The 24,973-nt window shown below is 45.6% G+C and overlaps 1 protein-coding gene across 1 annotated transcript in view; it reads left to right on the top strand.

The window, feature by feature from the left end:
* The first annotated feature begins 267 nt into the window (after window positions 1–267).
* GRPR (gastrin releasing peptide receptor) overlaps window positions 268–24,973 on the top strand; it is a 31,097-nt gene continuing 6,391 nt past the window's right edge. Inside the window, exon 1 of the mRNA XM_037512667.1 lies at window positions 268–1,053. Within this exon, the coding sequence (XP_037368564.1) occupies window positions 635–1,053 (419 nt within the window). The 5' untranslated portion in view covers window positions 268–634. The remainder of the gene's footprint in view (window positions 1,054–24,973) is intronic.

The raw sequence follows: 24,973 nt of genomic DNA, 5'->3' as shown, positions 1-24,973 counted from the left end.
GACCTTAGGAACCGCAGCCACTGGTCGCTCTCCCGGGAGAGCAGGCAACTGGGCAGTGATCGAAGCGTCCAGCAGGGGGCTGGCATTCTCTGTCTATAAGTAGCCCCGGTTCCTTGTCAGAGCCTCAGCTCAGCGGAGCTGCAGTTTGCTGGTGAAGCTGGTGACGTGCAAAGCATCCTGCCTATAGGATTTGAGGCTTACTCAGTGCCGTTTTTTTCTGCCCACTTTAAACCTTCAGGTTCTAAATATCAGGAAAGACAGGAAATGCCGTGTGAAAATAGCAGGTCAAAAGTTCTCAGTTCTTAGTGCAAAAGCAGCCAGGGGCACTCAGGCCAGCATGGAGGCAGAAAGAATGGACAGAGAGCAAGTTTAATTCTAAGCCTTTGGGGGCTGAGCTGTTAACTTCTGGATTTGGAGCGGTGCCGGCCGGTGCCTGCAGGCCAGAAGAGCACAGCGTCGAAGCCGTGACGGGCTCACACGCCGCCGCGTCCGTGGGCTCAGGGCATTTTTGTGAAAGAGGATGAAAGCAAGACTGTGAGGAAAGAAGAACCCAGCCTCAGTTTTACCACCTTCGCCCACTTGGAAAGTCCAAAGTTAAGCCACAGCATCTAAAGGCACTTTTCCGGGGGGCCGGATGGAGAGCATGGCTCGGAATGCTTCTTTCCCCAACTTGAAGGAGAGCCGCTGGGTGTCCTACAACGACTCCAGTGCCGGCGGGGAGCCCCCCACGAGTGATGACTGGCTCCACCCGGGGGTCCTCTATGTCATCCCTGTGGTTTATGGGCTCATCATTCTCATCGGCCTCGTGGGCAACATCACCCTGATCAAGATCTTCTGCACCGTGAAGTCCATGCGAAACGTGCCCAACCTGTTCATCTCCAGCCTGGCGCTGGGAGACCTGCTCCTCCTGGTGACGTGTGCCCCGGTGGATGCCAGCAGGTACCTGGCCGACAGATGGCTGTTTGGCAGGATCGGGTGCAAACTGATCCCCTTTATCCAGCTTACCTCGGTGGGGGTGTCTGTCTTCACGCTCACAGCTCTCTCGGCAGACAGGTAAGTCCTGCGTAAAAGTTGCCTTCTCTCCGAGGGGGGGAATGCCCAGGTGCCACGCTGGGATGGGCAGAGCGGTTGGCACGAAGGGAAGTCTTATTCAAACTCAGCTTCCCCTTCAGGCATGGTTTTGCTCTGGGGATTACTTTCTGAGATTGACAAGTTGTTTTAAGAGGGGGGGGCAGTGAGGGGATGTCCAGCACAGAAGGAGGTGGTGAGAGAAAAATCATCTCTGGAAACCTGAGGTTGAGGTGCATCTTCTGGAGGCGATCAAGTTAACATGGCCTTTCTCTAACTTCTCCCTCCCTGTAAAATTAATGGACCGGTGAGGTCAATGAAACAATCACACCTGAGGGTTTAAACCCTGGGCAAAAGCTTCTTAGAAGCAATTCAAAATCTTCAGAGAGCGAAGTCCGGTTGTATTTCTTCTGCAAAATATCCTTCCAGAAATCACAAAGAGGAGAAAATAGGCAGCTTCTCCTTGAAATTCATTTTCCTCGGACAGTTTAACTTTTTTCACAGCTGGTTTTGTATTTGGCTGTCTGTCGCTGAGCAGTTTGTGTGTTGGTTTGCTAAGTATCTCAAGTGAAATCTAGCATTATTTGCTTTTTTCCCCCTAAGAAAGCTCCATTCAAGGTCGATTTCTAATTTTCATGTTTTTCTGATGTATTTCCACATACATTGCCTTTGGGGGGGGTCTCCTTTGGGGGGAGGGGCAAAGGATGGAGCCCGATAGCGTGTTTTATTCCGGGAAATGCACACATTTGTGAAATGCATTTCCTGTGTGACAATATCGCGGAGAAATTCACATCTAGTCACTCTTATACACATTTGTCAAGCAGCTGTCAAGTAACAACCACTTGCTTGAATCAGCCAGCCAGGAAATAGCTGCAGGTTGCTCACACAAACGGCCGAGCGTATCTTCTGGTCCTCTGAGCTCTAGAAATTGAACACAGTAATGAATAGGGTCTCAGGCACATCAGAGACTATATGATCAAATTAAGAAAAATGGGTACAATAAACCAGAGATGATAAATTCCTATTTTAAACCCAACTGGCTGTTATGCTGTTCATGCTACGTAAGGATCTGAGCGTGGACCCAGCAAGGCACAGAAGCAGCTCTGGAAAGTTGATACTCTGCAGAAAATGGCCCACATTTTAATACACCTGGTGCTGGATTCTCATTGTAGAGGAACAAACAGTCCCTAGGTGATCTGGCTTTGCCGAGCAATGGACAAATAAAGATAGTGTTATCAGGGTTTGTAGACATGTGTTTATACTTAGCTGCCTGAAGTTCACTGCTCAGCACACAGGGCACTTTCAAAAAGTGAAACAGAATAGCCCAGAAATGAGGCTCGCGCCTCGCCCTCACTGCGGGGGTCTCTCCATTCCCCACACTCACCTCCAGCGCCCTCACCCTGCACACACGCCCGCCAGGGCTTCGCCTCCGCGGTCTCGTGTGTGGACTCGGGGCTGGCAAACTTGGGAGCTGGCAGAGGGCTGTGGCTCGTTACCAGTGGCCAAGGGAGCCCAGATTGAGGGTAATTTTCTTGATGGGAAGATGAGACTGTTTTCCGGGTTGGTGCGTGCGGTGGTGCAGATGGTGTTTACTGTCTCCCGGGGGTGGGACGTGGACCAGACAGGAGAGCGAGGGTGCAGAATGGAAGGCTGCAGCTGCGGGAGCCTTCTCTGGAGTGTCAGACCGGGCCCTGGGAAGCCGGTTGGACCCCTCTGGCAGCTCCGGGGTGTCCTGTGTAAGTTGGGAGTTACTGCGGCTCTTTCCTGGGTTCAAAAATGAGGGTGAGCGTCCATGTAACTAACTCGTGTTTTGCTAAGGCTTAAACAAAAGCTGATGGATCACCTGAAGCACAGGTAGGGCATCTAAACAATTTCAACAGGAATAAGTATCGAGCTAGTTAAATAAGGTAAGATTATTTATTGATCTCATTTTTTAAAAGCTGTTGGATTCTCAGAACAACTTCCTGAGGTGGGCGGGGCCACTATTTATAAGACACATACACAGTATTTGTACTTCTCCCGGCTCAACGAGCTCTATCTGTGCGAGAGGGAACAAGGGCACACACACAGCTCGATATGTTTTCGCCCATGTCAGTAGAAGAGACCCGCCACGCGGATGGGGACACAGGACAGTTCCAGCACCCAGAAGGGTTTTTATTGCCGGTTTCAGTTAATACCCTCCCCGGGGGCAGGCAAACCGGGGTTTAAACTAGTCTGGGTTCAATCGCCATAGATTGTTCTTGCCTGCTTTAATCTGCTGTGAATGGAGCCATACGTCTTCCACTTGGCGTCATGTCCAGGACAGCCATTCTCGCCGGCGCACGTCGCCACAGCCTGTGCTTTTTAGTTTGTTTTATTTGTGTTTTATAGAAGAATTTAATCTCCATGGAAGAATGTTATTCACTTTGTTTGATGTTACACACCAATTACTGGAGCTTTCAAAGTACAAGCCCAGTCTTATATCAGGGTGTGTTCTTTTTCATGTGTTGGGTAGCATTTCACTGTATGAACCTACCTCAGTTTATCCACCCTAGTAATACTGGTGGACAGTGGTCATTTCCAGTTTGGGGTGATCGTAACCTGCTCTGGAGAGGCTTATTCATGCTTTTCTGCAACGCAGTTTCTTTCTCTTGGTGTATACCTGAGAGCAGAAATGCCGGATCATACGGGGCATTTGCCTGGTAAACACTGTCGGAGTTTTCCTGAGTGGTCGTCTACATTGGGTAGGTTGGTAGAAGGGTGAACCAGAAGACCCTCAAACTGGGTGGTCATCGTGATCATTGGGGAACTTTACAAATACCCAGATTCTTAGCCTCCATCCTAAGTCTACTGGATTAGGGTTTCTGAGGGTGGGCAGCAAAGGTCATGCTTCCCCGGCCCCCTGAAGCTGACCAGCAGAGCCCATACTCGGTCCCTCTTGTCCAAGGGAGACTTCAAGGCAATCCTAGAAACCAGAATTCTGGGTTTCAACAGCTGACAAATTGCAGATTTGCATTCAAGCCCCTTCACAGTGGGTGCCGGGTCCCCTTCCGTGTTTCTTCCCCTTGCGCACACACTGACGTCCTCACGTACACTTCTGGCTCCGCTTCCTTGCTCTGCTGTGTCCTGCCCACTCTCCGGAATGCTTTCTCCCTTCTAGGTGGGAGACTCTCCTCTCCCTCCCAGGGGATGTGTAGGCCGGAAGACGGCCATCAACAGCCCTGCACTGTAGACTCTTCTGCCATTACTACCCAGATGAGGGAGCCGGACCAAGTCACTTAACTCTCTGACCTTAGTTAAATCACCTTTAAAATGAGCAGTTGAGCCAGATTATTTCTAAGTTCCCTTCAAGTTTTGAACTCTTGGGATTTTTATCTGTCATCTTGCTTCCCATTCAGAATCTGACTCAAATTCCCCTATGTTGGAACATTCTAGCCCAGATTCTCTGACCCTTTTCTAAACATGAGGCTTGTATTATGTGAGGCATGAATTACCTTGTGACATCTTTAATCTTGCTGTTTTCAATATATATATAATATATATATATTTTAGACTCATGTATTCATTGCTTTAACTTTTTAAGTAGATTATTAAGAATGGTAAAGGAGGAAATTTCTTACATATTCTTATATCTTTCACAGTGCCTCACATGATTTCCTATACCAAATGGATGAGCAATAAATATTGGTTAATTAAAATTATGGTTAATTAATGTATACTATTCTCATTCTTATTGCCCTTCCTCCTTTTTCTCACCTGAAAGCTTACTGTTAAATGTATTATTCAGTCAACTGCTTCTTATCTTTTCCTTTCTATTAGGCTCTCATTACTTGGGTAAATGAGAGAAAAGCTATTTTTTTGTGAATCAGTAAATAGATTCAGGGAATAAATAGATGGGTGGATGGATGGATTGATGGAAGGATGGGTGGATGATAGGGCAGAGGGATCGTCACAAAGAGGACATAGGATGATGGATACATGTGTGCATGATTGCATGGAGGAGGTATACATGGATGCATGGGTGTGATGATGGAGGGATGGATGCATGGCGGACAGATGAATGGATAGATGAATGAATGGATGGATGGATGGATGGATGGGTGGATGGATGGATAGATATATTTTTTGCACACTTGTCCTTCCTACTAGAGGCCCATTTCTGTGCTTGGTGCCTCAGTATTATGTTTATGGAATTTAAGACCTGAATTGGACCCTCGACAGGAAAAGGGTAAGGAGAGTTTGTGTTTTCCTTTCTAGTTTAAAGTTGGATTTAATGTTGACAGCAAGTGTTCCAATTACATTGTTTATGCTTCAGTATTATTATTCAGTGTTATTTCTGCTAAAATGGAGCTGGCAGAATGAATCCTAAGGACAGACATATACAACAATTCACTGTAACACAATCCTTCTTTGATTCCATGAACAAGACTGTTCATAACTTTCCCACTCCCTTGCCATTATGAATGTATGAAAAAACAGGAAAATGTCACATTTATGCATATTTCTTGGAGTACAGATTCTCTGGATTCATTGCAAGAAATTTACAAGATAATGTCATTTCCAGCCTTTCCTAACACTACAGCTGCTTGGTCCGACATGGTAGGCCACTACCTTGTATAGTTATTTACATTTGTTTAAAAATTAAACTAAAAATTCACTTCCCTCATCACATCAGTCACCTGTCAAGTGCTTTGTAACCACATATGACTCCACTTGGACAGCACAGCTATAGAACATGTCCATTACTGCAGAAAATTCTACTGCTCAGTGCAGGAGAGCGTTTGCTGTGTGCCTTGGGGTCCAAATCTCCTTCCCAACACCCATGTTAGCAGCTCGCTCTCCTTGCAGGTCTCAGGAATTCCTCTGACAGGCAAATATCAAATTCCTCCCAACTACATAAGCTCCTCCTGTCTATACAGTTTCATCTGCTGGAAGGTCCCCAAAAATATAGAGGCAAGAACCAGTGCAGTCACCACTCACAGGCTTGGGGAATCTAAGCACCCATTGAGGTTCTGAGACCTTCTGAAGAATGATGTGGGACTCACTTTCCAGGTATGCATTGTGAACTTCTGCCTGATCCTTCCATCGCCAATCTGTCTCTCTAGCTTCCTGTCCCAGCACTTGGCAGAACGTAGCAGAAAAAACTCTGCTCTCCCTAAACTCTTCTCATTGTCTCCCACATGTGCCACTGGCTTCTCCCCTGTCTGACTTATTCCTCTTCCCCCCCTGGCCGGGCTCTATCCCAAATAGAGCCATCTGCCAAATCCTACCACTTCTTCAAGGCACAATTTAAGTCCCTTTCTTCTCTTTAAAAAAAATATTTATTTTTTATTTATTTAGACACAGAAGAACTGGGGTGTAGGCCAAAGCTGTGGGGTGGGGGGTGAGAGGATTCACCAGAGACAGAGTGGGGCACAGAACAGGTGGATTGACTGAAATACACTGCTGAGGGGAGCAGCGGGCAAGACAGGAGAGGTCTGCTGTGCCATGTGGGTCAGCTCCTTGGCTGGGGGTCGAACTCATGCCACAGTGGCTGGTGATAGCTTGATAGTGCTGTGACTTAACCCCTGCACCACCAGGGAAGCCCCAAGTCCCTTATCTTCTATGAAGCAGTCCATGATCTTTTGTTTTCACTGATTTTTTTCCCTTTCCCAAAATGTTTTTGCCTGTATTGTTAATCACTAAATTTCAAACCCATTCTAACTTGTATGACAGGTTATGTGTGTGTGTGTTTGTGTTTTCTACTTTCTTTATTATATGGGAATCCCTTGGGGTCTGTGCCTCTAGGACACCTTGGTCCTCCTCACATCTAGTAGGAGGAAGATAACTACCGATTGATATTTCAGCAGCAACAAAATGATCGAGTCCTGCAGCAACAAGTAGAAGTCACCTTAATAGTCAAGCCCTCGTTTGACACAGCAATTGAAAAAGGTGATGGAATTTGGCTTTCTCATAAGTTCGGAGTCAAGTCAGACTAGGACCCTGCTTGCCTCATTCCAAGTCCAAATTCCTTAAGAGAACTGGGAATGGGCCTCCCTGGTGGCGCAGGGGTTAAGATGAAACCTATGAAGAAATCCGCAGCCACTGCAGCACAAGTTCGATTCCCGGCCGGCCAGGGTGAAACCCACATGGTGGGACAGATCTCTCCTGTCTCGCCCGCTGCTCCCCTCAGCAGTGAGCTTCGGTCCGTCTGCCTGTTCTATTCCCCACACTGTCTCTGGTGAATCCTCTCACCCCATCTGTGCATCTCTGACCTGTACCCCAATTCTTGTATAAAAATAAATAAATGTTTAAAAAAAAAAAAGAGAACTGGGAATGTTTCTTCAAAAACCATCAAAACAGAGTCTGATTCCATTTTCCTTTTCTGGACAGTGGGAGCTGCTGGCCCCAAACCCACTGTTGGGAGAGCGGATCCCCTGAGAGACTGCAAGGTGGTCTCCTAAGGCCATTACCTCAGTGATTCCAAAGACTTACACTGTTCTAGAAGCCCAGCTTCACTGATTCCAGGGAGACTGGCACTTTCTCCCAAGAGAGGACTTAGCTTCATTTCTTGTAAAGCATCTTTTCCAGAATGTCCCTCTGTTGGAACAGTTTACAAGGCCCACCAGCCCACCATACTTCTCTAGATTCTGATTTTTCCGAAGCCCTTGCTGCCTCTCTGCAAGGAGACTTGACTGGTGTCTCCCCACAGGGAGGCTGTGCTGCAGCTGCTGCAGAGCTGGGAGGCTGGGAGGACAGGTGCGGTGGGAGTGGGCTTTCCCAGCAAGACTCTTTCAACTGGAGTGCCTTGGAGAGAAGGCAGCAAAGGACTTTGACCTTGCCTCTTGCACGTTATCTTTGAAAATGTTAGACTTTTATGTGATTAATTAAGTATCATATCTGGCAACTTAATATGCATGGAGATACAAAAAAAAAACAACAAAACACCCCAAACCCAAACTTGATCATGAAACAGAGCAGAGCCTGAAAGGACTCCCTGGTGAGGTTTTTTGAACTGTGCTTGTCAATAACATCCTTTGAAAATAGATTCAATTTGCATTTCTTCACTTGTAGACCCTCCTGGTGTGTGAGGTTTGCATAAATTCTCTCTTAATTAAAACACATGTTTTGTAGACTAAAAGAAAAAAAAAATTCTCCATCCCTCTTTTTCTACCTCCCAGCTATAGAACAAGGGTTTTGTTTATTACAGTTGTCTTTGAAACTCTGGTGGTTAGTGCCTGATATTTGCTGATTCTTAAGGGATTGCTGTTCATTTGACACTTTAAGCATCACGTTCGATAGGAGGTCCTCACTGCCACTCATTCTAAAGGAAACAGCCCCATTATTGCATCATAGACTTGTTTTCAGTTTGACTGAAATGTAATTCTCACACAGTAAATTTCTAGGTGCACATTTCTATGAATTCTGGGAAACTGTACCACCACCAGTAGAGAAAGCAGAGAACATTTCCATCACCCCACACATTTTTCTCCTGTTCCTTGGCAGTCTCTCGACTTCTCCCACCCCCAGATCCTGGCAACCACTGATCTTTTCCAGAATTTCCTCAGTGACGTCATATGGTGTGTGGTTGTTTGAGTTTGGCTACATTCAACTCATGCCATTGCCTGTATCAGCAGTCTGTTCCTTTTTATTGCTGAGTATTATTCCCTGGCAGGGGTAAGCTACGGTGTTTTCATCCATTCTTCAGTTCATGGGCTTTAGTGTTGCTTTCAGTTTGGCGTGATTATGAATACAGCTCTTAAAAACAGTCACACACAGTTTTTGTATGGGGCACATATCTTCATTTCTCTTGGGTAAGTGTCATCCAGCATTATTTTCTTGAGAATTATTTTGTGCATTTGTCTACTGTCCATCTTCCATCACTGGAATATAAATTCCCCAACAGGGAGACGCTCTCTCATTCATAAGCATATTCCTCGAACACTGGAACAGTCCCTAATATGTAGTACATGCTTCATACGTGTTTGTTGATTGCATGAAGGGATAGAAGCCTGAGGAAGGAACAAAGGAATGATTGGATTCTTGCAGGTCCTACTGAGTGAATGAATTATGGATTCTGAATCAAACTGTTCATTTCACTTGATGATTAGCAGTGACGGCACTAGATCAGTAGTTCCGACCCTAGATAACAAGACCTTAGCAAGGTTTTGGGAGACTGTTTGGGGGGTGCTTTTTAGAAAAAAATAAAAGCAAGACTACGATGTTAGGAAGAGAAATGAGTGTTTTAAAATACTTAGAAATCATAGATTTAGAAATCACAGTAAGCTACAAATTGAAATAAATTGATAAAAGCCACAAACATGGCAAAATCCAGAAAAGTAACATTATATTGATATCTATTAACTGCCTGGTGTGTGTCTCTCCTCTGCTCATTTCACGGTGTTCCATCAACCTCCTACTTTCTTGCCTATATTTTCCATACATTTTCCCCATCGTGCTTCTGTCTGGTCATTTTCAGCTCATTAATCTGCGCCAGCTGTGTTTAGTCTCCTTCTGACGTTCCACTTAATTCTTAATTTCAGTTATTGTTTACTACAATTCTAGAATTTCCATTTGGCGCTATCTTGTCATCTAATTTCTTGAATTAGTCCCAATATATTTAAAAATCCCTCCGTGGTAACTCTAACACGTGGAGCCTTCATAAATCTCTTTCTATTATATATTTGCTTCTCGGTGTGTTGGCCATTTTGTTTTGTCTCTCAGCAACTTTTGTTTGAATACCGGATTTCCTATATGAAGATTTATAGCTATTTTGAGCCTTGGGATGATGTGATCTTCCAGACAAGACTAGCTTTGGCTTCTTGGAGGTAGTTAGGAGGTGGCAGTATCTGTTTCTACTGGGGAGTGTGCACATTGGAGGCTGGTCTTGGTTTTTGTGAGAACTGGTCTATTTCTGGTTCCCCCTACTACTAGGGTTTACCTCATTGGGCATTTCAAGAGAAGGTAGGGGGCTGTTTACCTTAGCACCTCTCCTTGGTTGACCTTGAACTTCATTTATTGTTCCCCTTCATCTGAAAATAGCTAGAAGTTCTGCACAGCTCTGTTTCTCTACTGCCACTTAAAATTTGGTAAATGCCTTAAGGGGAAAATGATGCTGCATAACAGCTTCCTCTCTGTGCACTTCCTTTTCCTGCAGGATTTTGGTCCCTCAAATCCTGATTGCCATGGCATTTCTCTGATGTTTTCAAAGAGATTTTCTAGGTTTTCATGTCAGGGGAACTGGTCAGCACAGGCTAGTTGGCCAGGATCAGAAGTGGGAGATCTGCCATCACCTTTCTTGGAAACCTGACCTGCTGCCCTCCAAGCTACCTACATCCATGTTCCTCTAAAGTGGAGCACAGGACTACTCAGTCCCACCTGTGGGAACAGCATTTAGAGACTCCAATTATCTCAGCAATTTTGAGTCAGAGATGTGAGCTCTGGCTAACATCAAAGAGAGTAAGTCAGAAACACAACTGCTGCCTGCAGTGGTGGGCACTGCCAAGCATGTAGCTACATCGAAGCCTCTGGGATCATTAAACGAGGCCAGGACTCTTAGCCCAGTACACAGGAGCTAGGGCTGACATTTAGTTATGCTGTGATTGAGCGCATCCGAACTCTCCTGGAAGGGAGAAGCCAAAATGTTCTTAAGGTACATTCTTTAAATTTTATTACTTTTTTTTTTTCAAATATACTCAGACCAGTTGGCATGGGGTAATGGCTGAAGGTTACATAGAAAATAAATAGGGGAATATATAAAATGTGGCATATATAGAAATGTATTTCCAATGTGACAAGAATTTTCCATGAAAATAATATGTTCACGTGACTCACTTATTTCTTTATGCCTTTACATATAAGCAGAATAGCTACAGGTCAGTATGAGATTTTTTTTCCCTGTGGCTGGTAGTTTTAAGTGTCTGTCACCCCAAAATATACGTCTGTAACATGGGGATTATTTTAGGCTAGTTTTAAGAAATAGCAGACGTAGGAGAAACTCTGAAAACTAAGTCAATTTCCCCTTTGGTAAGATACTCTTACATTTATGTGGGAAATCTCCATTTGTAAGGTGTCTCCCGTCTGTACCAGCAAAGAGAAGGACTAAAATCATCAATGGAGAAGGCACCGATACAACAGTCTTACTCTGGGTCACTGTGCTTGGCTGATTATCTCCCCTAAGTGCCGACCCTCACCCCGCAACATCTTTTGTCTTAAGCTGAGGTGGTATTTAAGTGGTAGCTGGGGCAATGTCGGGGAGTTACTCCGTGAGGAGTACGTGTTTTTACCCTTGTTTTTCTTCTGTTGATCTGTCTTCTGTCGCAGTGGATCTCAGCCAAGGACCTGGAAGAGAAGAGGGAAAATGATTTTTCCTCCCCTACAGGATCATTCCATCACTCTCTAAGGACTTTGCCTGGGTAGAGCTCATTTACCCAGCTAGATTTTAAATCTTTAGTGGCCAGGGACTTTTATATCCATAGTGCCAAGCAAAGCTTGAGATAGTAAATTAGTACTTAAATGTGCTGAGAAATTGACTAAGCGTTCTGAGCAATGAGTGCTTCATTCTGGAAGACCAATGGCAGAGGTCAGTGGCCTATTGTCTTCATTATCATAAATTTATTTAAAATTGCCTCGCAGGCAATGCCTTGTGAAATGGAAGCAGGGGCTGCTTCAAAGGGAACAACCGCTTTGGTGTGGACAGGCAGAGACCACCAGAATGTTGGTCACATTCACACCTTCAGCACACACAGGCTAGGGGTGATGCAGAGGGCCAGAGGGTATTTTCAGCTTATTGGGCTATAATACCTTTGTGGCGATCGCTCAACTCTGTGACTACAGCGGGAAAGCAACCTCCAGCAGGTAAGTAAATGGGCGTGTGTATGTTCCAATAAAACCTACTGATGGACACTGAAATTTGAATTTCAATTTGTATCATTTTCACATGATACAACATATTATATTGTTACCTGGTTTTGGATATTTCTTTCTATTTTTCCCCAACCATTTAAAATGTAAAAACCGTCCTCATGGGCCCTATGAAAACTAGCAGGTTTGGCCTTGGGCCCGAGTTTGCTGTCTCCGCTGTGGGAGCATGTGCGTGCTTGCCCGGCGGTCATTTGGCAGTAAGAGTTTCCTGTGTAAATGGAATGGCCCCTAGGGGACGCCATGACCCCGGTCCAGTCTCCCAGGACAGACTTCCTAGGGAGATAATGAAGAGTCTTTGTGCATGTGTGATGCTTTAGGGCACAAGGTCCCGTCACATCAACTCTTGGGATCATCAAAATTTGAGAGTCAAGTCAGTGTCTTTAAGCCTAGTGCCTTTTCCAGAATGACCCAGGTTCTCTGTGATGCTGACAGTAGGTTAAAGGAAGAAAGTGAGAGAGTTCTGAGGGTTTCCTGGATTCCAGCTTCCTGTCGCTCAGTGGGGAAGTAAAGATGGAGAGACACTGGGCTTCTGTTCCAGTGTGTCACCATCACGGTGCTGCTTCCTCTAAGGTTACCTTCAAATGCCCAAGGGGGGAATTTTGCTCAAGCTGGACCCCTTCCTCAGCACCCTCAGCCTGTCTTCTGGGCTACAAATGGCTAGAGAAATAGGAAGTGTTTGGGCGATCCCTTGGGAAAAGGCTAATATGATGGTGTCCAGAGATTTGGGCTACGTGGGCTTGATGGAAGTGTTTGGTGTGGAGCATGGCAGGGAAGAACGGGTTATCTTGAACATCTTGAACCCATTGTCTTAAAGTAAGTCTTTACATCCAGACACACTGAGAACACATTTCAAGTTATATAGGGTTGTCGGAAAAGTCATGATGCATTTTTGCTTGAAAAACAGACAAAATATGACATGAGTTTTCCGACAACCCAATATACCTGTTCACTAAATAAAGTAGGGGCCTTCCTCGTGGCGCAGGGGGTTAAGATGCAACCTATGAAGCTGTCCGCAGCCACTGCAGCACAAGTTCGATCCCCCGGCCAGGGAGCTACCCACATGGCACAGCAGACCTCTCCTAGCTTGCCCTCTGCTCCCCTCAGCAGTGTATTTCAGTCAGTCTGCCTGTTCTGCTCCCCACTCTGTCTCTGGTGAATCCTCTCACCCTCCCGCGCCTTTGGCCTGTACCCCAGTTCTTGTATGCATAAATAAATAAATCTTTAAAAAATAAATAAATAAATAAAGTAGGCATAAAATGAACAAGTCATAGACCTCACTCTTAAGAAACTCATTGTCCTGATGTTATCATGAGCCAAGCGTCGTGAGTGTCCGTGGCTGTGAGAAAGGGAACAAGAGACAGTGTGACTGAATGGCCGGGGCTCGTGCTCCTTTTAAGCTCCTCTGTTGCAAGTACAGGGTCATGTGGAAGTAAGGGCTTAAGAAAAGCTTTTTATTGCTAGAGTGCTCATTTTGGAAGCGTATTAGGTACTTTGCTTCATTCGGGCACCACATGTTACACTGGAGCTAATCCTAGGAAGACTCCGTGAAGGCTAAGACGTTACCCTTTGGACCACCGGGTTCCTTGGAGCTGAATGCACACAGTGCCCAGAGTGGCATCCACAGAGTGCCCCCTGCTGGCTAGCGGGGTCATGGCCATCTGTGGGACAAATACTACATCCATTAAGCAATAACTCTCCTTTCACTTCAATTTTCTCTTTTCTTGTGAATATTTTGGAGGTGACATTTAATAGAGTCGTAGCCACAGTGAGGATGCATTCAAAAGCATGGGCTTTGGAGAGATGTCTGAGGAGGTTCCCTGGTTCTCTCTCATTGTCAGTCAGTGGCATGACCTTGGGGAAATCACTTTACAGGTCTGTTTTCTGATCTCTCAAATGAGGATAAGATATTCTACTTTTAATATATCATAGGACGGTTGTGCTTTTTTAATGATGAAATAATATGTGTTGACTTCTTCATGAAATGTTATGATTCCTAGATAAAAGAACGAGCATACCATTGGCATGATTGTTACTTATTTTCAAAAGGGAACGGAAAGGTTATCGTCAAAATCTCAACCAGCTAACATTCTAGAGGACAGTCGCTCCTTCTCAGAAATGCAATAACCTTTTTTTTTTTTATTTTTTTATAGAGGCATGTTTTATTTATTTATTTATTTGTTTGTTTTGTTTATACATGCACTGGGTACAGTCAGAAGCGCGGGAGGGTGAGAGAACCCACCAGAGCCAGAGCGGGGAGCAGAGCAGGCAGAAGGACCGAAGGACACTGCTGAGGGGAGCAGCGGGCGGCAGGAGAGGTCTGCGCGCCCTGTGGGACCCTCCTCCGGTGGCCGGGGAGCAGCCGGGGATCGAACCGGCGCCGCTGAGGCCGCAGGCAGCTTCGCAACCCAGTGCTCAACCGCTGCGCCACCGGGGAGGCCCTGCAATAACCTTTTATTTTAATAGTGCTTGCTAGTTTTCAAAGTGCTTTTGAAACACCTCACTTCGCTCCTCCTCACAGCTAGTAAAGTTGATCTCATTGGTTCCATTTGCTGAGGGAAGAGGAGGCATTAAATCTCATGGTTGAAAGTCTGAACTCAGGAGCCAATGGCCTCTGTTCAGATCCTAGCTCTGTCACTTGCTAGCTGTGTGACCTTGGGCAAGTTATATAACTTCTCTGTGGCATAGTTTCTTCAACTGTAAGAGGCTGACAACAGCAGTACCTACATCCTAGCATTGCTATAGGGATTCAAAGGGTTCAGTCTTGAAAAGTGTTGACGGCTGCACCCGGCAGATATATAAGTTTTTGTTAAGTTAAATAAATAAACAGAAATAGCCTGCATATTTCTGCAAAAGTGCTGGAGGGTCCCCTTTCCACCCTGTCCCTCACTGCCCCCCCTCACCTTTGCCAGGGTCACCTTCCCACCGAGCTAGGGGACCCGACAAGCTACAAAGTTGGGTCTCCATTTCTCAAACCTCACAAAAGTTTTTTTAAATGTAGTGCAGTTACATTTTTATAATGACTCATAATGACTCATATGCCATGGTGCTATTTTTGAACTCTAATGATTCTTATTTTAGAGGAAAAAAACACAAAATGATAGTACATTTATCAATAAGATAAATCGTTTTATTGAGATAATTTAGAAATCCTATTGTTATCCCCAACAATTTGATATATATTGAAAAACGGAAGTTGGCTCTGACGTTTAGTTTCTATATATATGTTTGCTAAACTGAGGACCTGGAGAAGAGTTGACCACATCCCTCGACGGCCCCCCATCCCAGGTCACTTATACCCAGGGCCTCCTGGGCTTCTCTGACTGAAGCAATCTCTGACCAAGAAAAGGCGAGGGGCAGGCTGAGCACCCCGGCATTGACGCCGGGGGACAATTCTTAACCCAAGAGGGATGCGTCGTTGTAAACACCCCAGCCTGGCAGTTCTAGAATGTGCTCACCGCAGCCTCGCGGGGGCCTCTAGCGGGCCAGAGCGCCAGTGTCCCAGAGCAGCCGCCTTCCTGGCTTCCCACTGCCCTACTCCTTCCCCGCGCTTCCTGAAAATGCGCCCAAATAAACCCCTTGCTCAGAATTTCTTGTCTCAGGATCTATTTGGGGGTGAATGACGACTTATGAAGACAACTTTTGACCCAGGGTCTGTCTGCTTTCACCCGAGAGCACGCTCACCGGCTCTGTCCTCGTCGTCCGTCCCCGCTCCTGGTGAACCTTCCAGGCCCCACAGAGGAAGGGCAGGCCTCAGAGGAAGGGCAGGCCGTGTCTGGCTACACTTTGCAGACAGGCTCTGTACATGTCCTTCAAACTTTCTGGCTCATGAGTTGCTGAAAAAGCCTGACAAGTTATGTATGTATGTCCTCCCTCCACAGCAGTTTTGAGGGGTGGCCTGGGAACAGCGCCTGTCGGGGTGTCTGTCTACCCGCTGCTTTCCTTGGGCATTTTACACACACCCCCTGGCAGCCTTGCTACTTCATCCTGCTTGGACCCGTTTCAGGGGCTTCTGGACAGGATCTGTCCTTAGCTTTGAAATTTGATCATCCTGCTGAACCCCATTTTTGCACCAAGGGTCAATAGTTGCCCCACTCCTTTTGCTGAAGCACAGCTGCTGGCACCCCTTCCCGTGGCTTATGCCAATATCTCTGTCCTTCTGATCCTGCAAGTGGCGGCTGCCAGTCTTCTGCCAGCCTGTAGCTTTTATTTTTTCAAGCAACAAAAAATTATTTTTATTTTGCAAAACACTCTTTTTATGTTCAAATGCAGTGTTGGCAAGCCCGCGGTGAAAGGTGCTCTTTTATGTAACTGACAGCAGAGACATTTGTACCAACAATCTTTTTTCCAAAAAAATGTTTAGACAAAACCTCCTCCCAACCTTTGACCCACCAGTGTATGTTGCTCCAGATTCAGCGTGTCCACATATATGAATCTTACTGGAAAAAATAGAGAAGTACACAGATTGATGAATAAGAATTCCTGTTATATCAATATAATTGTAAAACAATGAAACAAACTAAATGTTCACTAACATGCCATTTAGATCTTAATTAAACTGGAACAGTATTCTATAAAATCATTTTTTTATTGAGGTGACATTGGTTTACTACATTGTATGTGATTCACAGGCATGGGGTCATACCTCCTCAGATGTGTGGCCACCCCCCAACCCCGCCACACACACACACACACACACACACACACACACACTACCTACAGCCTATGACTGAGAATCCTTTGTAGAAGTCCTGGCTTCTAGGTCCCACAAAGAGGACCTCTTTAGGTCCTGAGGCCTCAAGGTCCAGCAGCAGGCCCAGAGTCCCTCCAGCCCTCAGGTCACTTGGAAGCTTGGGGTACCTACATGGGGGAGAGAGGCAGGAGATTCGCACAAGCGATTTAAGGAAGAACAGGGATTTTGTGTCTGCCTAGAAACAGTGCTTTCCTTACAGCTGGAGCAGGTGGGGAACAGACATTCTGCTCATTTTTTTCGTTTTCTTCCTAATTCCAACACCAGGAAGCCCAGGTGGCCTGGTCAACCGTAGGAAGATCATGAAAGGAAGCAGGGGCCTGGGGGTAGGCTTAGGGGACAGCGCCTGGGCTCAAATCCTGCCAGGCCTTGGTTAAGTCGCTTCACCTCAGGATCCTCATAAGTAAAAAAAGCAAAGATACGGCCTCCCCGGTGGCACAGCGGGTTGAGCGCAGCCCTGTGAAGTTGTCCGCAGCCTCTGCAGCACGGGTTCGATTCCCGGTTGGCTAGGGAGAAACCCACATGGCATGGCAGACCTCTCCTGTCTCTCCTGCTCCCCTCAGCAGTGTATTTCGTCAGTTTGCCTGTTCTGTTCCCTGCTCTGTCTCTGGTGAATCCTCTCACCCTCCCATGCCTCTGGCCTGTACCCCAGCTCTTGTATAAATAAATAAAATCTTAAAAGAAAAAAAAAATGCAAAGATAGTAGCACCTGCCACATAGACTGGTGAGAATAAATAATGATGGTTTACCTCAGTGGTGGTGAGGTGACAGACATCTTTAGCGGTGTGACCCTGTACCTCTGGATCATATTGTGTCGTCAACCCCTGTGACCTCAATAAAAAATAGTTGATTTTTTTAAAAAAAGTAAACTAACAAAAATCATTTAAACAAAGCTCAGAGCATAATTACCTGATTCATAGTAAATCTCTAATAAGTTTTCACTGTTACTATTGCTGTTGTCAACAGAATCAACCTCATTTGAAACCCAGGAACAGAATGGTCTTATTCTTCTGCAATCTGTTATAAGGAAGAAATTCCCACAGGTTAGTTGCACAGTAAGCCTTTACAGAAAATAAATATGTACAGGTCTGGCTGCCTTCAGCCCTTGCCTTGCAAATGTCTCTTCCATATGCTGCAGAAATAAACAAAAAGTCCTTTCCTGGCAAATAGTCTTCCTTCTGTGACTACAGTTGAACTTGACATACGGGAACGTGATCGCCTTGACTTTGGTCCGTAGTAAACAGCAAGTGACTGCTACGCATTCCCCTTCCCAGAGCATGCGCGCTCTCAGGGACGCAGTGGGCACCTGCACGTGAGAACACAATGGAGAATTGTGATTTTCAAACAGGGGACTTCAGGACTTGACTTTGGGGGGGGTGGGGGTGGTCAGGCCTGTCTTGATCTCTCTGAAGAAATAAAGAACAAGAGAAAGAAAATTATGATTATCCTTCAAGACCTGGATCATGCGCCTCTGCCTTGGCCTGAGTCTAAAACTGACTCCCTCCTGGGGCAGGAAAGTCTCTGCACAGATCCTTAGAGAAAACCCCTGACCCCTTCGCTAAAATTTCTGGAAAGTGTCTTGTCGGAACACAAAGGAAATCATTCTGTATCCCTCTTGGGTTCTTGTAAGCTGGCAAATTATCAAACAAGCGTCAGATAAGAAAAACCAAAAAGAAGTTTAATAATAACTTATATAGCTCCTATGTAATGGGAGAGATCTGCCCTTTAGACACCACCTTAGAATAGCTCAGCTAGGACAGAACTTTGGGAAGGAAAAAGGGATGGTCAGTTAGGGAGGTGACTGCAGAAGGCACAGTAGACAAATGTATGCAGATTAAGTTCTGCCTTCTCCCTGAAGAGACCAGGAGATTAGGGCTTCCCGAGACATGCATGCCCTGAGAGAGAGCAGTTTACATATAAACATCAAACCCAGCCTTTAGAGCCCCTCTCGGAGACTAAGTTTTTGTCAAAAGACAGATTTTTGCTCCCTTACAGTCTTCTGCAAAGATGGACCGCAAGGTGGGCTTCACACCTTTCAGGAGAGGTGCAACCTGATCTAATGGCTAAGGAAGGAAAGTATCAAAATTTTTTACTTATATTGATGTTATTTCAAAGGACTGGATTAGAGATTAGTAATATGAAGCATCCAAATGGAGGCTCCCTCTCTCACTGAGTCCGCATCAGAATGTCACTTATATGTAGCTCGGGCAGCAGGCGTGGGGGGGCCACCGTGGAGAAGGTTCAGCCATGGCAACTTTCTCTTCCCCGCCCTTTCCATTTCTGGCAGGGAGGCACTGAGACGGAGGAGAGCCTGTGTGCGACCTCATTTTAGTTAAACTAACCTCCCCAGACAGGCAGGTGGCTTACAAATATTATTGCCAAAACAAAACAGAGCAAAACAAAGCCCACAGATTGTCATGATGATACTGAAATTGCAAGCCCAAATGAACACTATGACGATGACAGAGAAGACACCGTTCTGATAGGCGCTAATCAGATATGACACATTTGTTACATTATCACTATAATCAAAGGGTTGCCTATGAATAAAAATCAAATAAAATATGTAACACATTATTTTTTTTAAAGGTTTATTTATTTATTTATACAAGCACTGGGTACAGTCAGAAGCGCAGGAGGGTGAGAGAATTCACCAGAGCCAGAGCGGGGAGCAGAGCAGGCAGACTGACGAAGTACACTGCTGAGGGGAGCAGTGGGCAGCAGGAGAGGTCTGCATGCCATGTAGGACCCTCCTCCAATGGCCGGTGGCTGGGGAGCAGCCTGGGATCGAACCGGCGCTGCAGAGGCTGCAGGCAGCTTCACAACCCAGCACTCAACTGCTGCGCCACCGGGGAGGCCCTATATAACACATTATTAAAAATAATGTTATTTTACTGTGAGTTCACCTTTTTTTAGAATCTCTATTTTAGTGTCTGTTTTCTCCCAAAGCTATTAATGAACTTCTATATAATAACCGCCCACGTTCAACAATTAACAGTTCCTAGATTTCGTTCTCGCTGTCTTTGTAGTTGTTTGCTTTGTTTTGTTTTGCTGAACTCTGGAAAGTAAGGTGCAAACATCCTTAACTCTCACTTCTAAGTATTTCAATGTGTTTCCTAAGAACAAGAGCACAGTTCTGCATAACCCTTATGCCAGGATCACACCCAATGAGGTTAACAATAATTCCTTAACACCCGCCGTATAGTCCATAATCAAATTCTCCCTTGTTCCAATATGTCTTTTATAGATTTTGTACAAATCCAGGATCAAATCAAGGTGTATGCATTACATTTGGTTGTTATGTCTCTCTCTCCTTTTCCCGTTTTATTAAAACATAATTGACAGGTAACATTGCATATGTTTAAGGTATACAACATGGTTTGACAGATGAATATGTTGTTACTTGTTCTATCTCTTTCCTTTTAAGGTAGAACAGTAGCTCCCCTACGTTTTTCTAAAACAATGATGTGGACTGTATTGACGAGTCCAATCCAGTTGTCTTGTGAACATGCCGGAATGGCTATGTTATGTTCTTCCCATTGCATCGAATCAAGAGGCAAGTGATCTCAGATTGCCCCGCTATTGGTGACGCTGAGTTTGATCAGGGCCACCGATGAATTTCATGGGCCTTTGACACTTTACTTTCAGGAGATCCTTTCTTCATAAGAAATGTTAAGAATTATGTTTTATGAGTATATTGGTATAATGGCAAATATAATCCCAAGTGGATTATATTCACTTTTTTTCTTCTAACTAACTTTAAAAGAAATTAAACCATTTTCCCCTAAAAGTCTCATGGGCCCTGGACCTTGTGCCTACTCTGCCTGATGGAGAAGTTGGCCCTGGGTTTGGCCACTTGATTGAAGGGGTGACCTCTAGATCGCCCCCAAATAAAGGTATATTATCCCCTTTGCACGTAGACAGTAATCTGTAGGGAGATTGTGAGACTGTATGTATATCCTGTTCTCTTAAAACCTCTCTCTCAATCGTTTTATCATCTTTGCCTGAGTCACTTATTACATAGATCAATGGACTTATCTCCTGTTCAGGGATGAGAATACTGAGGGGCAAAGAGTCTGTGATTTGCCTGAGACCATCAAGCTAGATGATGTTTACCCTTAGGAATTAGATTTCTCTGCTCCCAAGTTCACGTTAGAGCCCCCAGAAAACTGGACTATATTAGGAAGCATGAAAAAGAGCATGGAGTGACTTAGCCTAGAAAGGAGACCAGCAAGGGATGACTGTAATCTCTTTCATGCTTAAAGATAATGTTGGGCAGGCACCAAGGACCGGCAAGTTCTCCATTTGCAGGGTAATAGCTCATAGGGAGATAAGATTCCATAGCTCTGGATTACAGCCATTTTACAAGCCGGCTAATAATTGCCTCACATTTCTTCAGAAAAGTTCTTGGTGTTATTCTCAGGAGAAAATAAAGCCAATGTTTAATAGTCTTGTCGAATCTTATTAGGTTTTAGGATTCTCATTTAAATGCAGACAATGTATCAATTACCCTAGAGACCATCTAGTTCATTTCATTCTCTCTTCGCCTCCGTCCGCGCCATGTAGTGTGCTTTAGGGTTGTAATGGAGGTTTAAAAATATTGTTCGCCAATTCCTATTGACTTCAGTAGGTGATTAAGGACAAATAAGGGTGGAAATTCTGGGTCTTTAAACATAAACAAACTGCCTATGGTTGAAATAAAGACACAACTTTCTGTGGGCAAAGTTTCCAACCCTGCGTGTGACAGCCAGCTACTTGTATTTGCCAAGAATCTCCTTGACATGTGAATCTTGTTATAGAGAATGTTTTTGACCTTTCCAGTGTTTGCATAAGAAAAATCAAGTGCAGGTGTTTTCAGAAGTGGCACACGATAATCTTGAGCCTGGGGTTTTCAGGACAGTGAATTTGGAAGAATGATTCTTACTAAGTGCATAAAAGCAAATCTGCCCTTTCTTGTTTGCGAGAAGTTGGAAATAAGGGGCATATTAACAAGTCACCTATTCTTAGCCATTTAGCAAGATATTTGCTGAGCCCCTATTTGGAAGTGAGTGGCGTGCAGAACAAGGCACCTGAAGCACCGTTAGTGATACGGAGAGACGAAGAGAGAAGAGGTAAGCTGCTAATCTCGGGGGCCTCATGGAAAGCTAGCAAACAGCTCATGAGAGGGCATGGGAAGCTTAGAAGAGAAGAGTTGAAAATTCAGTCATGACAACATCAGGGTCTGGACTGGTCAGCAGAACCTGCATCCGCATGACATGTATGAGCTGAAATTTGAAGGGTACGATTCAGATGCCTGGTGGCTGGCAGCGGGCATGAAGGAAGTTGGGAGTCATGAAAGAGAAGGAGACCTGAGGAACAGGACAGAGACTCATCTGTCTCTTGAGTACAGCTGACAGCTCTTCCTGGGGTTAGCAAATAAGGGATGTTCTAAATCCCAGAATTAGTCTGATGATAACTTGGAATCCCCACCATCTGTCTAATGGTTCTAGATAAGGATCTTTTGTTGGGAAAGAACACGAGCCGTTGAGCCCCATGGGACTGAAAAGGGGTGGGCGATCTGTGAGATTACGACAGGAGATTGCTCACGCATTCAAAAGTAGCTCGTGGGCCTGGAACCAAGGACCTCTGCAGGCCTTAGCACCAGCCATCTCAGCTTCTCTTATGTTGCCTCGTTCTTTCTCTCAATCTACCTTCGCTGCTTCTTCATCTTGCACAGCGTAAAAATATGGCCGTCCTGATCTGCTCCCCAATATCAGAATCTTTTATTTGTAGCATCTGTCAGTGACCAACATATCCTCTCTAGTTTTCAGTTTACATGCTTCAGAGAGAGACTCCTTAGTAAATGGGCAGGCGGTTCATTGGCTGGCTTAGAGGAGTATCACCCTGGTCCCACCAGCCATCACTCCTGAACAGGAACCACTCAGTGGTGTCTCCCTGCATCGGGAGCTCCAGAAGAGGAGATACACTGATATGTCCCATGCTTTGTAGCACCACCAGCTGTCCAGGGAACGCTTGCTATGGTCCACATACACATTTGGGAAATGCCTAGTCTGTTTCTCTGCCTCAAGGAAGGGTTTACCCTAAAGTTTTCTTCTGAAAGAGTTCTGTGGAATGAGGATAATAGCACTCACTGGTGGAATTGTCTAGAACATAAATAAGTTGCTATGTGCTGCGTGGCATAAGGCAAGCACTTAGTGTGTGGGATTTCTTCCATCCTTTGATATCTCATGAGTATTACACAACAGAAAATTGTTTGCAGTGCGTGTTCACTGATTTGTTTAATTGCACAAGTGATCTGTTAACATATCTGAGTAATTTAAAGCAAATCCTAGACCTTATTCTATTTCTTAGACATTAAATTAAGTATTTTAAGATATGTCTTTTTTTTAATATTTTTTTAAAAGATTTTTATTTATTTATTTATTTATTTATTTATTTATTTATTTATTTATGCAAGCACTGGGTACAGTCAGAAGCGCAGGAGGGTGAGAGAATCCACCAGAGCCAGAGCAGGGAACAGAGCAGGCAGAAGGACCGAAGTACACTGCTGAGGGGAGCAGCGGGCGGCAGGAGAGGTCTGTGCGCCATGCGGGACCCTCCTCCGGTGGCCGGGGAGCAGCCTGGGATCGAACCAGCGCTGCTGCTGCGCCACCGGGGAGGCCCAAGATATGTCTTTTTTTAATTTAAATTATTTTAATGCAATTCAGCAAAGTAAATGCAATAAATTAAAAATGTACCTTCAATTAAAGATACAAATTCCTTGCCTGCATTTAAACTAGGACTAAAAATATTTGGCATGACTAGTTTCTAGACAAAGTGCCAGAAGTAGGTAGAACTGCCTTTGAAATGTTTATGGTTTTTGTAATTGTTTAAAGTGAACTAAGACAAAGTGTGAATAGAAAAGCAAGTACACCGAAGCGGGACCGAGGTGTCCTGGCGCGCTAGATAAAGAAATCAGACCGCCAGCAATAAAAATAATTGCTTCTATGTCTGATAAAACTCTTTGGAGAATGTGACTTAGGCCCACAGCAGACCCACCGATCTCCTAGGTTCGATGTGCCATTCCTAGGTAAGTCAGGGACAGCTGGGGGACCGTGGGTGCTCTGAGCCCAGGGCACAGAATTCTTTTCCCTTGGTAACTCACTCTGCCTTCCCTGGAGAGGGGGAGAAAGTGAGCTGAGGGGTTAGGGTGCAGACATGAGTGGCAACTCAATGGCGGTTCCATCGACACGGAAGTTAGTGCTTCCTAGTCTCTGACGGCCCGGATAGGCTAGCGTGTCCGTGGGCAGATCGCTGCTTCAGCGCAGCGTGTGTCCAGCAGCAGACACTGTCACACTTCTTTGGTCCCATCTCCTGTCAACTTCACACACAGCTGCTCGTGTTCCACTGAACAAACCTTTACGGCGTGCGTGCGCATCCCGGTGCTGGCAGATGCCAAGATGGAGAAGGATGCGCTCCCGGCCCCCAGGCTCGTCACCCAGCGGGCTCTCAGACAAGTCCGCCCAGGTGGGTGTGCGGCCCAGTCTGCTAGGCGTTGTGGGGGTGTGTTGTGCGGACGTGGAGAGGCCCTACTCGGGCTTCCTTTGGAAGAGACTCAGTATCCAGTTGTGGGGACTGTGCTGAGCTGAGGCCTCAGCAGTCAGCTCCTTAAGGGTCCACCTCACCTTTCCTCATCTGGTCGTCCTCTCCTGGGGCCGTGCCTGCCCAGGGCCTGGGCCGGGTCATCACTGAGGTCATCGCTTTAGGTGGTTCCAGCCCACGACCAATCAAAGGGGTGATACAAAGGCCTGGCCTTTCAAGGCGGGACTCCCCCACGAGACGACCTTTGCTCCCAAACTTCCCACAGGGCTGTGTAGGGTGACCAGCTCTCCCAGTTTGTGGAGCCTGAGAGATGTCCCAGGACAGGGAATTTTCGGTGGTAGAACTGGAATTTCCGGGCAAAGCAAGCCAATGGGTATCTAGACCTCTCATGCTGTGCCAAGCCAAGCAAGCTCGTTGCTCACCTGCACTGGTGCCGGCCGTGTGGGGTCTGCAACTGGGCCTGGTGGCTCCTTCCACCAACACTGCTTCCTCTCCTTTTTCCTTTGCCAGGTATCACTTCCACTAAACCTTTGGTCCTCCTGACTTCTTCTGAGTGCCTGGTTCCCAGAGTTCTCCACCGAGACAGGGGCACATGTACCACAGAAACCAGAAGGGCGCTAAAAACCACAAGAGGGCATGAGCTGAAACAGATTACGAGGGCAGAGGACAATTAAGGAGATGCTCCAGTGTGTAATT

Source organism: Talpa occidentalis, unplaced genomic scaffold (assembly GCF_014898055.3).
Source record: "Talpa occidentalis isolate TD23 unplaced genomic scaffold, MPIMG_talOcc4v2.1 talOcc4.15, whole genome shotgun sequence".
NCBI lineage: Eukaryota > Metazoa > Chordata > Mammalia > Eulipotyphla > Talpidae > Talpa > Talpa occidentalis.
This window is presented reverse-complemented; position numbering and strand designations above follow the sequence as displayed.